The sequence below is a fragment of the Gavialis gangeticus genome, unplaced genomic scaffold, assembly GCF_001723915.1.
Source record: "Gavialis gangeticus isolate Ggan-Ray unplaced genomic scaffold, GavGan_comp1, whole genome shotgun sequence".
NCBI lineage: Eukaryota > Metazoa > Chordata > Crocodylia > Gavialidae > Gavialis > Gavialis gangeticus.
The window spans coordinates 8,878,909-8,893,479 of record NW_017729034.1 but is presented as its reverse complement, the minus strand read 5'-3'; the positions used below and the strand labels follow the sequence as shown (position 1 = coordinate 8,893,479).

General features: G+C 47.1%; 1 protein-coding gene and 1 pseudogene across 1 annotated transcript in view; both read right to left on the bottom strand.

The window, feature by feature from the left end:
* The window catches only part of VANGL1 (VANGL planar cell polarity protein 1), a 107,515-nt gene extending 95,880 nt beyond the window's left edge, over positions 1–11,635 (bottom strand). Inside the window, exons 1-2 of the mRNA XM_019527261.1 lie at positions 11,558–11,635; positions 2,160–2,450 (exon numbers count right to left, since the gene is read on the bottom strand). Of these exons, the coding sequence (XP_019382806.1) occupies positions 2,160–2,230 (71 nt within the window). The 5' untranslated portion in view covers positions 2,231–2,450; positions 11,558–11,635. The remainder of the gene's footprint in view (positions 1–2,159; positions 2,451–11,557) is intronic.
* Positions 11,560–14,335, bottom strand: LOC109304190 (annotated as a pseudogene).
* Between the last annotated feature and the right edge of the window lie 236 nt (positions 14,336–14,571).

Here is a 14,571-nt window from a genome sequence, read left to right as displayed (position 1 = left end):
TTATAGTTACATACAGACTAAAGACAACACAGAAGAAGTCAGATAGAGATTCAAATTAACACAACACATAAGTCAGAGAGTCATAGAAGAAGAGGAGATGATTTTAGTTACACACACAACAGTAAACACAACACAGAAGTCAGAGTATCATAGAAAAAGAGTTCAGTTTATATATAGTTATTATTATTAGTTATAGTTACAGTCAGACCAGTAATGCCAGGCAGTTTGGCTCCTGCAAAGCAGAGCTTTCCACAACATCCTAAGCTGAGGAAAACAGCTACTGATTTGGAAGTCCGAAGCTCCTGTTGACTACTGTCTACAACACAACTCCAGGTTAAAATGCCCCCACCCAGCTACACTAGAACTGCAAGTATTATCAAAGGGACTAAGATAGCTTTTACGGGGCTTGTTCAATTTTACACAGACCCTGTACAACTTTTTTTTTTTTTTTTTTTTTTTTTTTCTTAAGAAGAAAAACATGCCTCAAGATCCACTAATTTCCACCAGTCCTGTGGCAAGCATGAGAGCACTGTCCTGACTAGTTTTATTTTCCTCCTGCTCTCAGTCTGATCAGCTAAGTGGTTGTGTGTATATTCACAGAAAGGATCAGCACACCCCCCAGTTCTGCATCACACACTGATCTCAGCTTTCTAGTCGTGTGTCCAACCCCACTCATTTCAGTTTAACTGAAGCCTATTAAAGTTAAATGGGGTGAGACTTTCAGGGAGGGCAGCAGAAGGAGGGGGAAAGCTTGTCATCTTAAATAACAAATAAGATTCACCAGAGATACACAAAGACTCTTGGATTGGAACGTCAAGACAGCTTTGTGCTGCATTCCAAGCTTTCAAAAACAGGCCAATTTTTGGGGGGAGGAGGGGAAGTGGGGGGGGTGATGAAAATTTGGCCTTCTGCTCAAAAATAGGACTGAGGAGAAAGAAGAGCCTCCATTTCACAGAACTGGATTTTTTTCTCCCCCTCCAGCAAGCAACATGAAAACTGTTGAAATTCAAAAGTTAGCTCAGCCGACCTCAAATCTTTGTAACTGGGGTTGTTTTTTTTTTCCCCCCCTTTTGTAATTTAGGTCACATTTACCATGTGACATTACATGCTTTGTGCAGTTAGCCACCACCTGGGTGGCTAAAGTGTCTAAGACAGAGGTGTTCAACCTTTTGGTTCTGCAGGCCAGATGACTGGTGTGAGGCCCATCTGCACACCAGGACTGGTCCCTACAGGTACTGGCTCCCTGTGGGCCCAGCACTGCCCCTTTCTGTCCCCTTGCTTTGGGATTGGGCCCTGGGGGCCCAGCGCCAGCCACTCCCACCCCCTGCATGCCAGGATTGGACCCTGGGGCCTGGCACTGCCCCCCACCCAGCCCCATGTGCTGGGATCTGGTGCCAGATCCAGAGTGCAGAGCCTGGGGCTTCCCACGGGTCCAGAGGTTTGGCAACAAGGGAGCAGGGCCATCATTCCCCCGCTGCCAAACTTTCAGGCCCACAAGCCTGATGACAAGGCACCACAGGGCAAATCTGGCCCACAGGCCTGAGATTGAGCACCCCAGTCTAGAACAAAATATTTTCTCTTTATAATGCTGTTGAACAGCTCCGGCATTCCCAGGAAAAGGAGCTTTGCTACTGAGCTCTAAAAACCTGTTCTTTCCTCCAACTAAATCTGATAAGCAACTTGTGGTGGGCAGACAGCAATTACATGCATTGTATTCAGAAGTTAATAAATGACAGCTGAATGGAGGGGGAAAATGAGAAACTTTGCTCCCAGCTGACAGAGATGAAAAGGAGTGGAAGAGATGGGAAGGTACAGCACATGAGCATCAGCTTGAAGCCTGACTATACCATCTGGAGACTCTCCCCAGCTCTCTCGCTCACTAAATGAGAATGCCAATCCTCTTCCATGACCATCTTCTACGCTCCTACAAGGCTTCAGACATGGTTGACAAAAGCCAAGCAAGGGGCATAATTATTTCCAGTGTTCCCCTTTGCTGTTCCTCAGGGAGATGGTCCATCATTATGGAGACTGCAAGCCACAGCACATTTTTCTGACGGGGACTTCAGCATGATTTACAGAAAAGGTATTCCCTCCCCACTCCCTCCCTGTGACACTTGCCAGCCAACAGCATCAATTAGGACTAATAACAATTTCCATACCCTTGTCTGTGGGCTTTTTTAGAGTGACCTGAGTAGTGGGAATATCCCGAGTATGTTGATTCAGTATCCATGGCACCGAAGGCCTGGCCCTCACCCGGAGGGAGGGACGTAGATCTCGTTACTCAGAGGATGAAGAGGGGTGCCTCAAAGGAAGTCCTTAATAAAAGTGCTTTCCTGGAGACTCTGCGCTGCCCAGTCATCGGTAGGTCTGACACACCAGGCAGTCAGGGACCTTCAGCAGTGAGACATTCCAAGGAGAGACAAGGAGGTGCCTTAATCCTCAGCATCAACCTGCGGGGAGAAAGATGGAAGTAAAGCAGCCACATCCTCATTGAGGTAGCCCTTGCCTCTTACCTCCAAGGTCTGTCTACATTCATCATACTTGTTTTTTGCTTAGACTAATACAACTGTTGCAAAGAGCTTCCAGTCTCTTTTATTTGGTCCTCCATAGGATTACGTAAGATATAGCCCGTTATCTGAATGCCTGAAGGACATGGCATAAATTGTTGTTAATGACAACATCATTAACTATCCCAGAGCAATTGCAACTCCCTTCTCAGAGCTTCACCAGGCTTCATCCTCTACAGTTGTCACTAACCATGATAAAGAATAGGTCTGAAATGCCACCAAGTCAGAACAGTAGCATTTTACCTACAACTATACAAGGTGCAAGACACTGAACTATCAGACCTACCACATGTGAACTAGGCTTGGTTTTCATGACCAGCAGCTGTGTGTGACCACTTTACGAGCATTAAAATACTGAAAACTGAATAGGAATTAAGTCATTATATCCCTTTGATACACAAAGGCTGATTTGGACCTTGAACAGTCAAGCTTTGTTCCAAACTTTCAGAAGTCATAAGAGAAGGTTAAGTCACAGTAACGTTAGTTCCCTACCATGTTTTTTTTAAGGCACTGTCCACATGCAACATCTCCCTGTATCTTTCTCTACAAAGAAAAAGACATTGGAACCACAGTCACGTGTCCTGTAAACTCTTGGAGTCCTGCAAGATGGTCCAGTGGGCATTAACCCCTTTCAATCCAAGGGACCCAAATTCACATTCCAAACTGGGTTATAGATGGATTTGATAAAGGGAGAACAGAAGGTAGGGGAAGGGAAATCTCAGCAGCCTCGCTTGTGCACATTACAAACTGGGTAGAGGGGCTATAGCTCAGATGCAAGTTGCTATGCCAGAGCATTGTGCTTGGCACAAAGGAGGACTCTTAAAATTTCCTGTCCAGGTCTATTCCTGCCTCTAGCCAGGGCCATAGTCCCCACTTCCACTGGCATTCCATTCACTCAGTTTTCGTGAGAGAAGGGAGATTGCTTTTATTAAACCCTCCAATTATTTTCTTCTCACAGCAATTTTCAAGCTGCTTCTAATAAACATTTAACCTCCCCCTGAAAAGAAGGAAAAAAATTAGCACGTCACTCAGCTGAGCTAATCTTTTTAACTGTAACCTGCAGAAAGACTTCTCTGACATTTCACAAAACTAAGTAGCTGAGTAGGTGTAAAGCATGCAAGGCTAAACCCCATATAAAGCCTGCTGAAAAAAAATACAACATCCTTGCTCCACAGGGCTCACAATCTGATGGTACAAACTGGAACAATACTACAAAATAGTACAGAGACCTTGGGGATTACAGGTGTTTCCTCAACTTGGGTTTGCAGAGATTTAAAAGGATGGGCCTTTGTGCATATTAACTGGGAAGGTGTTACAGGCATAGCAAAAAGGTAGCACAAATTTAGGAGGGTCATTACAAAGGTGGAGACAGGCAACAGCAGAACCATAGATACTTGGACTGTACACAGAAGAAAAACAAAGCCAGGACAACAGTGCATATTTACTAAGGGAAGAAAAGCACTGAAGGCATAACACGAGCAAAGGCGTCCCTGCTGGGGACTTCTCCTATAATCCTATTAAGTCACTGAGACTTGAAGAGAATGGCTTAGTGACTAAAGCACTGCACCAGCACAGGGGACACATGTTTCATTTCTCACTCTTCCACCAACCTACAGGGTGACCTTGGGCAAATTGGCAAGTCACTGTGCTTCTGCTTTCCCATCTACAAGATAGGACCAATACTGTTCTCCTTTGTGAAACACTTCAAAACCTGCTAATAAAGAGCACTCAGTGTTATTTTAGCGTGACAGAGCAGGGATATCTCGAATTCTACATAAGTGGTATGGACTCTTACTTCTAACTACATACTGTTTGGGGTCTTTGATGACAGCCAGTTTGTTATATACTGATCATAAGCCTCAGCCACAAGGAATTACAACCCCCCTACCCAGTGGCCAGAGGGAGATCACTAAATGTACAACAATTAATGCGGGGGGGGGGGGGGAACCAAGAGAAAACTAGAACAGAAGTGCAGGTTATAGGTAGGGACCTGTCTAAATTGTATCAGAACTTAATGGTGCAGTAACACCTTTAAATCTTGCTCTTTTTACACCCCCCCCCCCCCAAGAGACAATTAATGCTGCAGCATTTGCCTCTCTGCCACTGGGGTGGGGGTGGGAAATGTGGTGAAGAGTGGGATTAATAGCACCAAACTTCCACTGCAATTTAGATAGGTCCCTAGTTATAGGTTAATACGAGGGTGTCAAAAGAGGATACAGAGCAGAGCCCTAGATAGCCCAGAACTGCCACTGTGAAAATAGGAAATAGTTTGTCAAAATACACTGAAGACATCCATGGAAGAGGACCACATCCCCACAACAGAGGAAGGCAAACCACCCACCTAGCCCTCAGTCCAAGCTGATCTAACCATGGAGCAAAGTTCCTTCTCGATCCCAAATGTGGCAAATCTGTCTGGCTTTGAGCAGAAGACCCTCTAGCCAGCATCATTTAACGCTCAAGGGACACCCTTGACATGCCTGTTCCTTGAACACTGACGACAGTCTCTAGGGTGGAGATGGCAGGAGACTGTGCGACTTTCTGCTTTGCAAGTATAACGAAGCACTTCAAGAGAGACAGGAAAAGCATACAGGCTTTCTAGGCATGACCCACAAACAGGTAGTTCCCACTTTGAGGCAGGGCAAATCAATACCGAGAACAGACCATGCAGCAGTACTGAGAAGCATTTTTGCAAGGCTAGCGAACGAATACCAGGGCAGGCAGGATCACGCCAGCTCCCGTTTGCTGTGTAAACAAGAGCAACAGTTTTGACAAAGCTCCATGCAAAAAACCCCCCCAAAAAACAACAGGAGGGCCCCCAGGAAGGTAAGCCTCCTGGGCAGGTGCCAAGAGCAATAGCTGTAACATGGGAATTTGGCAGTACCTCACGGCCTCAGTCACAGGACCTGCGGTCAAATAGGAGCTCCCTGTCAAGGCAGGGCTGTCATGAATAGGCATCGTATATGCCTGTGTTTGGCTGGGAACAGGAAACTGCTCACTTTGCCCGTTATCCAGCCCAGGCTGGTTTTCCATGAGCGCCCAGATTTACTCCACTGAGGGCTGTGCTGGCAGCTGGCCAAGAAACCAAGGGTGTCCCTGAAGTTGGGTGCGATTTGGGGGTTTTTTTCCTTTGTAATACAGAGACGCAACCTGTGGAGAGCATAACCTTACACCACTCCATTGAGATAAAGTAGAAATGCCTCATAGCCACAAGAGATGAGAAGATGGGTGGCTTCTGCAAGGAGAGGCTTCAGCCTGGCTGGGGGCTAATGCAAATGTCCACAGCCTGGCTGTGGACAAAAGCCCTTCTGGATTTGGGTATTCCTGGTGGCATAGAGGCAGAGTTTATGGGACCTGAGCTTTCATATAGTGCCTTTGTTTTCATCACAATCCACAAAAGGTACTGCAAACTTCAACCCCCTATCAATCTAGAGAGCCCTCATAAGCCCCTAGAGAGAAGAGGATTCAAGGCAGCAGGCTGACAAGCAAAACAGGAGCACCTCACATCAGGATGAAGCACTATGGTCTTTACAGGGTGCAGGAGAGATCACCTTAAATCAGGGCCATTAAATAAGGAGTCTTGACCTTCCTGTTTTCACATGGCTGCAAGCTTCCAAAAATATTTCCTGCAAAACACTGGGCCCCAAAGCACAGGGAAACAAATCTCATCCCCGAGGAAATTAGTTGTGTCATTGCCTCCTGGCTTCCTTGAAGTCACTCTGCAAAAAAAGGTAAGTGAGAGATGTACACCCTTTTAAACAAAAAAGAGGGTTTTACCACCCATTCAATCTCAACCTCTCCCCACAAACACAGGATGCAATTCAGACACAGATAACTCTGGCACCACTCAGTTTGAAGCTTCACCCTGATGCAGAATGAACTCTTACTGAGATATCAAACCTTTACCAAATTAGAAGGAACTCGATGGTTTGTTCCCAAAGTGCTGCACATTTGGAAGATGCCATCTGGAGAACAAGTACTTGCAAATGTCCACAAGTACGCACATGTTTGACTAAGCATGCAGTTGGCCTCGATTGTTAAATGGCACCAGCTGTCTCTTGGCCAATGGCTGCCTGTTAGCTAGCGCACTGGGGAACTTCCTCTCTATTTAACTTCTAAGCTTCTTTACTAAATTAAATAAGAAAACCCTCAAGCTACATGAAGGCAACGTTAGGGCTGCAGAGTTAGAAATAGTAGAAGAGCTAGGATATTCATGCATTAAAGTGTTCCCAGAGCAACATTAACTTGGCTGCTTTGCACTTCAGTAGTATTTTCCTATTCTGTTTTCTCAAAGTTGAGTAACTTCAAATAGTAAAAATTACAAAAGCAAAGTGCTACAAGCAACACAGCCAAATGACTCTCTCAAGAATGTTCACTTTCTTATTTCTCAACTGGGCCCCAATCCAGACATTGGTCCATGTGGATCCAGAATTGGGGCCTTTCCATTATTCAAGTTCTATATCCCATGAGGGCTTTTAGAGGAAGAATGCAATTAATCATAGAAGAGTAGGGCTGAGGGACCTCTGGAGCTCATTTAGTCCAATCCCTTGCCCAAAACAGTATCATCCCTATTCAAACAATACCATACTAATCCAGGTCTAACTCGTTACTACAATCAACCTTGCCACATAACTATAAGGCATAGCACCCTAACCTGCCAAAGGTAAAGTATGGGAGGATAAGGACTGTCAGGGTGCTTGCAGACATTGGGGTGGGGGGGGGAGAACAAAACAAGAAGTGCACTTTACTTTGACCCAGCTTGCCCAGAGTCTGTAGAGATTGGGTGCTTCAGTGGGACTTTATGGCATTTTATCTAAAGTCAATTCAATCAGCTATTAAATGAAAGCACCAAAAAACACCCACTAAAGCATTCAATCTATACAGATGTTGGGAGAGCCAGGTCCAACTTCTGGGCATATGCTGGACTCCGCAGCATGCCAAGTTTAGTGTGCCAGATTCCCCTCCCCTCCCCTCCACCTCATCTGCCAGCAGCCTCAGTGTCCTGCTACTGCAAGCAGTTAAAATAAGCGTGAAAGATCCAAGAAAGAAAGAGAGCCATGCCCCTGACAAAGAGAAAGACAAACCCCCTCCACAGTAACTTGACCATGGGGTAAAGTTCCTTCCTGACCCCAAATAGGCAACTAGTCTGACCTTGAGCAGAGGGGCAAGAACCTCAAGCCAGGAACCTCTGGGTTTCTGTGGCATGTTTGACCACTTACTTTCAGTCATCGACAAACAAACTTATATTACAGGAGTGATATTTTTTAAGACAGAGATTTTTAAAGCATTTCCCCCCTCTAGATGGATAATAAATATGCAGGTGGGTCATCTGAACATGTAATTCAGGTCCAAAGATGCAAGTCTGTCATTTGCTTTGCAAAACACAACTCTGCCAGACTGACAAAAAGCCAGACTCTGGGTCTCAGCCCAGAGGCAAGCAGCCAGCCTGTGTAGTAGAAAGCCTTCTGCATGATTCTGGGCCCTGTCCCCCCTCTCCCATAAACATGCACATTACTTATCCGAAGCAGACCTTCTTTGTGGCTCCCTCTCCAGCCCAAGGGTTACAACAACATTCCCCAAACTTTTGAAAGTTGATTCACCCTCTGGAAACTGAAACCAACTGCACCCTTGTAGCTCCTCGCCCTACACTGTTGAAGGCCTATTTGTCTTCATTTAAACATCCTCCATTCCACCCAAGTCTCATCCAGCTACTCTTCTGTGGCTTTCACAGAAAGTTATGTCCTGCATTTCAATGCTTATTTTAGTCTAATAGGGATACATGCTAGCATGCTTCAATGAGCAGACACAGCATTAGTTAATTATCTTGGCTCCCAAGTTACGGTACCCTCCAAACAAAAGGAGCAAGTCCTACCTCAGGAACTATTGTTTCAGACTCTCTGCAAATTCAGGGAGGCCTTTCTGAGTCAATTATATTTTTTAGGTTTGTCACAACCATAATAGCCAAAGGCTTGTGTTTTTACATCAAGATTACAGAGAACTGAGACATCTATCTATCCATCCTCCTCCAAGTTTTGTGACTCACACTTCAGAACATTCTGTGCCCCTTATGCTTTGCAACAAAAAGGCCCTAAATAGCCAAGGAGGAAGAAGGGGCAGGAGTCACTTCTGGAGGTACAGTTAACTCCCTCTATTCAGATCTACTGTCCCCATTGCTTTGAAGAGAAGGCAGGAAAATTTCTAAAATAAACACCCATCTTAAAGAAAGAACAGCATCCATCCCCTGTTCCTGTGCAAACACTCAATATACAGGACACATCTACATGTATACATTTACTGCGCAGTAACTGAAATAACTGTGCAGTACAGGCACGCGCCTACACATGCACCCCCACGTACTGTATTGCGCGATTATACTGCACAGTAAATATGGCGACTTACACCGACTTGAGCGTAAATTTGATACCTACATCATATACTCCTGATTAGTTACTGCGCAGTAATGCACATGTGGACACCTTACTGCGCAATAACACTGTGTGTGTGGACTGGCTTGGGACTAACTTTAGTCCCAAGTCAGTCCACACACAGCATTAATGAGTTTTAATACCTGCACATGTAGATGCTGGCCAAGTCCCACTTGCTGCGCAGTACATTTAAACCCACATAAATGCACGTGTAGATACACCCCCACAGCAACAGCAGCAGCAACAGCCATTAGCAATGTAACCACCATTTCACACAGACTCCAAAGATGGTTCAAAGGCCAGAATTCTCCTACCACTGACCAACAGAGATGCTATGGATGCAGCTATACTGGGCAAAACAGGGGAAAAAAAAAAAAGTGTCATGCTGGTTCAAGTGCACTTACTTACAGGCACTGTTGTGTTACACAGACACAAAGCACAGCTGTGCTTCAAACCAGGCACCTTGTGCCAATATCGTATTCTAGCATGCCTTCACAGGACAAGCACACTTAAGCATACATGTTGCTTTAGCATGCCAGCAGCCATCCATAACCTGGATCACACTGGCCTTCCCCACCAATGCCTGCATCAGCAGGGGAAGAAAGAACAGGGAAATTTAGCTGAGGTATCATTAGCTTAGACACAGCTCGAGCATCTGCTTCACTTCTAAAGTTCCTGGCTGACGGCCACTGGCCGTTAACTACCTCTGTGTGGTTGAACACGGGCTGGAAATCCTTCCAGAATTTTGGCTTGCCACAGGGTTTTCATATGGGAGGTTTTTCTGTAACTCTATTCACCATTTATTTTTTAAAATTAACAAGTTAAATGACTAGAAGGCCAATACTGGTCCCAGCATTGCAGGCAGTTATGTATTCAAACCCCAAAGGAGGAAAAAAGCCAAGCCTGCTCAAAATAAAGATTCTTAGAAGGTTAAATACTCTGGAATGGTTTCTCATCTGAACAACACTTTTCCTACAAGTCTGAACACTGTCCCTAACTCCCCATATACTACCGCATCGCTTAACCCTTTGTTTAACATACCAGCACAGACACAGCCTTTGGCCTGAAAACAAAAAAACTTTGCACTCAGGAATTAGGATGATTTTTTTTCTGCACCCATCTGGTGTTTGTGACTATACTGTAACAAAGCAAGTAACACAATAGCTCTGCCCTGTGCTCAGAACTCTTCAGCTATACATCTTGGACCAGTGTTGCTCTAAAAGGACAGTCCCTTTCAGCCTAACTGCTAGAGGCTGGTGCTTTTGGAGCAAAAGGATCTCAGACTTATCTCTAAGAGGATGAGGTTCCAGGCAGACATGGTCTGCAGCACAGAGACAACCATTCAGTCCTGTGTGGCCATAATCTGCAATATCAGCCCACGGATAACCTGTAATAAAACAGCCCGTCTAACTCAAGTTGATCCATTAAAAAAAAGTTAAAAGGTCTCCCCTGAATAGCCTATTCTTGGCAACTCTGGGTATCTCGAATGTATGAAACTTGATTTATATGGCCCAGGTAACTGATGTATATTGGCAGACCCTTCCGCTCAGTTCTGCTTCGCGCCGACTCATTAATTAATAGCTCCCTCTTTCCTTTAAGCTCGGAGCTCAGAAACTTTGCTTGCACGCGAGGGAAGCTTTCCCTGGCAGCTGTGCAAAGCAGAGCTGTCGGTTTCATCAGAATTCAGGCATGTGCTCTTTTGACACACAAGACTGAAATTTTCAAAGCTAGGCCCTTAAGTCCCTACAGATGAACTGAGTGACCTGGAAAGAGTGGGTCCAGGCCTGCAATGCCAGCCTTGCTCGTGCTGGGAAGTGCATCTGGCAGACAGTGACCAAAGGGAAGCCACCTGCCCACCCATGCAGCTCCTGGCGGCCCCCCAACACCCACTGTGCCAGAAGGGACACGGGGAGTAGCCTGGAAGCTCCTGAATCACAGAAAAAGTTAGGGGTGGGAGGGACCTCAGGAGGTCACCTAGTCCAGCAGTTCTCAACCTCTTTTGTACCAGGACTCATTTGTAAAGATGGATGGCCAGCGCATGGGGCAGGTATCTCTGCCAGCCTGCAAGTGAAAAGCCAGTTTCCCCATGCTTTTCTTTCTAGAGGAGAACCAATTGTTTAAAAGTTTGCCGATCCATTTGTAATGGATATTCACCACCCTTTCATATAGTCTCCCCACCTACTTTTGGGGCAAGACCCCCGGGGTTGAGAAGCGCTGCTCCGGTTCAACCCCCTGCTCAAAGCAGGACCGTGCCCAAGGAGATCACCCCAGCCAGGGCTTTGTCTGGCCGGGTTTCGTCTACCCTAAGGGCGCAGGCACAGCCCTGAGCCGCCGCCTCCACCTTGCGCAGCCCAGGGAGGGGCAGAGCTCCCCGGCCCAGGGACCCAAGGGAGAAGCACCCACAGTAGCACCAGGCTGCGGGACAAGGGGCGGGGATCCCCCTTGCGGCTGCAGGGGAGGAGGGGGGAGCTGCCTCCCCTTCCACAGGGCAAGGCGGGGGGGCTCGCAGCCGCCTCCTAGGTGCAGGCTGCGGGAGGGAACAGCCACCCGAGCCCCAGCCCGACCCACCTCTAGCGGCGGCCACTCCATGCCGCTGCTGCCGCCGCCTGCTCCCGGCCGGGGCTACAGCGCTGCTGGTGCCGCCGCTTTCCGCTTCCTGTGCCCATTCGCCCCGCCCCGCCCCCGGCTCGCTGCGGCCACAGCGGGGTCGGGAGTGGAGGGAGAGGCGAGTGCTTGTGTTAGACTGAGTAGATCGCTGCAATGTATTTATTTTGTTTAATGTATTTCCTGGCAAGCTTTCGGGCCCAAGCACCCAGGCGTAGGAGAAAGGCTTGCAATCCCATGAAATGCGAACTTTCATCTCCACCTGGGCAGTCAGGACTGGTGGTAGAAAGGATAGCTTTTATTCGACCAACGAGATTTTTGCAAAAAAAATGCAAAATAAATCAATCTTTCTCTGCAAGCTTTAAGGCACAAACACCCTTCATCAGGCATCGGAGAAAATCGAAGTTTTCCTGGGTAGAAATGAAAGTTCATGGATTTCACAGACATACAAAAAAACAGCCTAGAATTCTTGGTTCCAAAATGATACCTTTTATTAGAGCAACTGGAAAATGGCAAGAAAATTGTCCTTTTCTGCAAGCTTTCGGGATCAAAGTCCCTTCGTCAGGCTCTGGGGAAAAGTGTAGATGGTACAAGGTGATAAAAAGTCCCCATAGGTAGGAAATAGGCAACCTACACCCCCAGAGGTAGGAAATAAACTTCATTTTTGCACGGAGGGAGCTGAAGATGGAAGGCTGTCCCTCTGGGTCCAGGAGAGTGTCTTTGTGAGCTGTGCTGAGTAGCTCTTCGATGTGTTGATCAGGTAGAATTCCTTCCCTGGACGTGTCAGATGGCAGGGAGGAAGGTAAAAAAACTTCTTTGAAGTTGTTCTGCAATGAAGTTTAAAATCCACAGTTGGACTTCACAGGAGAGTCAAGAGATGGAAAACTCCTCTGGGCAGGCAGTTTATAGCGTGTATGAAGCCTCTCACCTCCTGCGAGTGTCTGCAAATTTCCTTGATACCTGACATTTCCACCTCGGAGAACTCTTACAATCCTTTTTCCTTCTCCCAGGTAGAAATGAAAGTTCGTATTTCAGAGGATTACAAGCTTTTCTCCTATGCCTGAGGAAGGGTGCTTGTGCCTAACAGCTTGCAAATAAAGATTTTTTAAAAAATTTTTGTGCAAAATTCTAGTTGGTCTAACAAAAGATAGCACCTCTACCACTGGTTCTGATTCCTTTTGCCTCTACATCAGGGGTGGGCAAAATGTGGCCCGCAGGCCACATGATGCCCACCAAGCCATTCTATCCAGCCCGCAGGGCCTCTAAAACATTTAGAAAATTAATATTTATCTGCCCCTGGCTGCTTGCCATGCAGCCCTCAATGGCTTACCAAAACTCAGTAAGCATCCCTCTGCCCAAAATATTTGCCTGCCCCGGCTCTAGATCAGTACAGCTACAACCTGGATACCATAAAGACAGCGGTGCACACTAAACAGTGCCATAGCAAGTGGGGGCAAGTGGGGTAACTGTGCCATGTGCCAAAGCAAACGGCACCAACCGGGGCTGCCCAGCTGGGGCAGAGCACAGGACAGAGATGCAGATGGCTCATTTGGGGGGCCCAGGGACAGGGGGAGAGCAGCTGCCACTGCTGTGCACACTCCCGGGCAAGCATGGCCCTATCTGTGCACGGGATGAGGGTGGGCTGCCACTGGGGGCTTTGCCCTGGGTGCCAAACTTCCTTGCCATGGTACTGACACTAAAAATCATATTTGCAAGGAGCGTCCCCCCAGTGCAGGTTCCTGGGGGCCACCTCTGGGTTCCTCTGTTGAAGTGAGAGAGGTGCTTACCCCTGCTAGTCTGCTCCTTCCATCTGCACCAGGAGCTGGTCAACACCAGACCCATCAGAACAGTCCTTTGGATTGGCTTCAAGGGCACATCTTCCTTCTTCCCAAGTGTGTAGGGTCCCATGATTCTGACTTTCCAGCCAGTAAAGGCAGGACCAGAGAAGACATGGCGAAAAGCATAGAAGTGGCCCTCGTCAGAGAGTTGGCACTGTTTAAAAAGATCTGTCATCAGGGTGACTTTGGGATTGCAGTTCTTAATACCCACGGCAGCCTCATCCTCAGGGGGTCCCTTGTATACCAGTATTTCAGACCTGTCCTAGGGTATAGGAGGTGGACAGGGATCATCTGCAGCAGAGGCTCTCTAGCAGGTAGCCAGCACCTCACTGCAGCTGTCAGCAGGGCTCTGCCCTCCTTGTCCTTACTATCCATCTTCATGTCTAGTTTCTCAGTCATTGTAGCTGTGTCGTCTTTTCTGAAGTTCACGATTGCACCAAAAAACCCTTGAATATGAGGTCCAAGAGCCAGTGACAGAAAGTTCTGGGCAGTTTCTTTCTATTAGGGCTGGTGGCAGATTTGCTAAACTTGCCAGCAGCAGGATCAAAATATCTGTCTACCAACAGCTTCTTCGTCATATCCTCTACAAACAGAAGCTAGCCCTACTAGTGTGAAATCAACCAAAGGCAGGGTTTCATAGGCATCACCATAGACCAACTAAATAAGATTATACAGGGATAGCACACAAGTTTTTCCTAAACACAAGCTCACTTTATCATCAAAATGAAGCAAACAAGATTTCATGAACCCAACTTGGCTTCATCATCACCCAGATATGAACTTGACTTCACAAAAGCTGGTGCCCTCTCTGTATCTTATTGAGTTCATCTAGAAAGGCACAAAGCAGCCCTGCCTTTTCACCTGTAAATTGCATTGGCACACTGAAGCTTGCTTGCTGTTGCATGGTAGCCTGCGGCACCCTGGAAAGGACCTCAAGGCATCCTCCCCAGGTGCCACAGCAGCCAGGTTGGGAATTGCTGCTCAAGACAGAGTTGGACCTAGCCTTTGAGGCCCCGCTGTGACCTCCTAGTATGTAGGGCACAGGGCAGGTTGTTTCAAGACTAGGAAGCTGCAGAGACACTTCCCCTCACTGTGCCCTGCTGTGAGCAGTGAGGGGTAACCCCCTCACTGGGACATGAG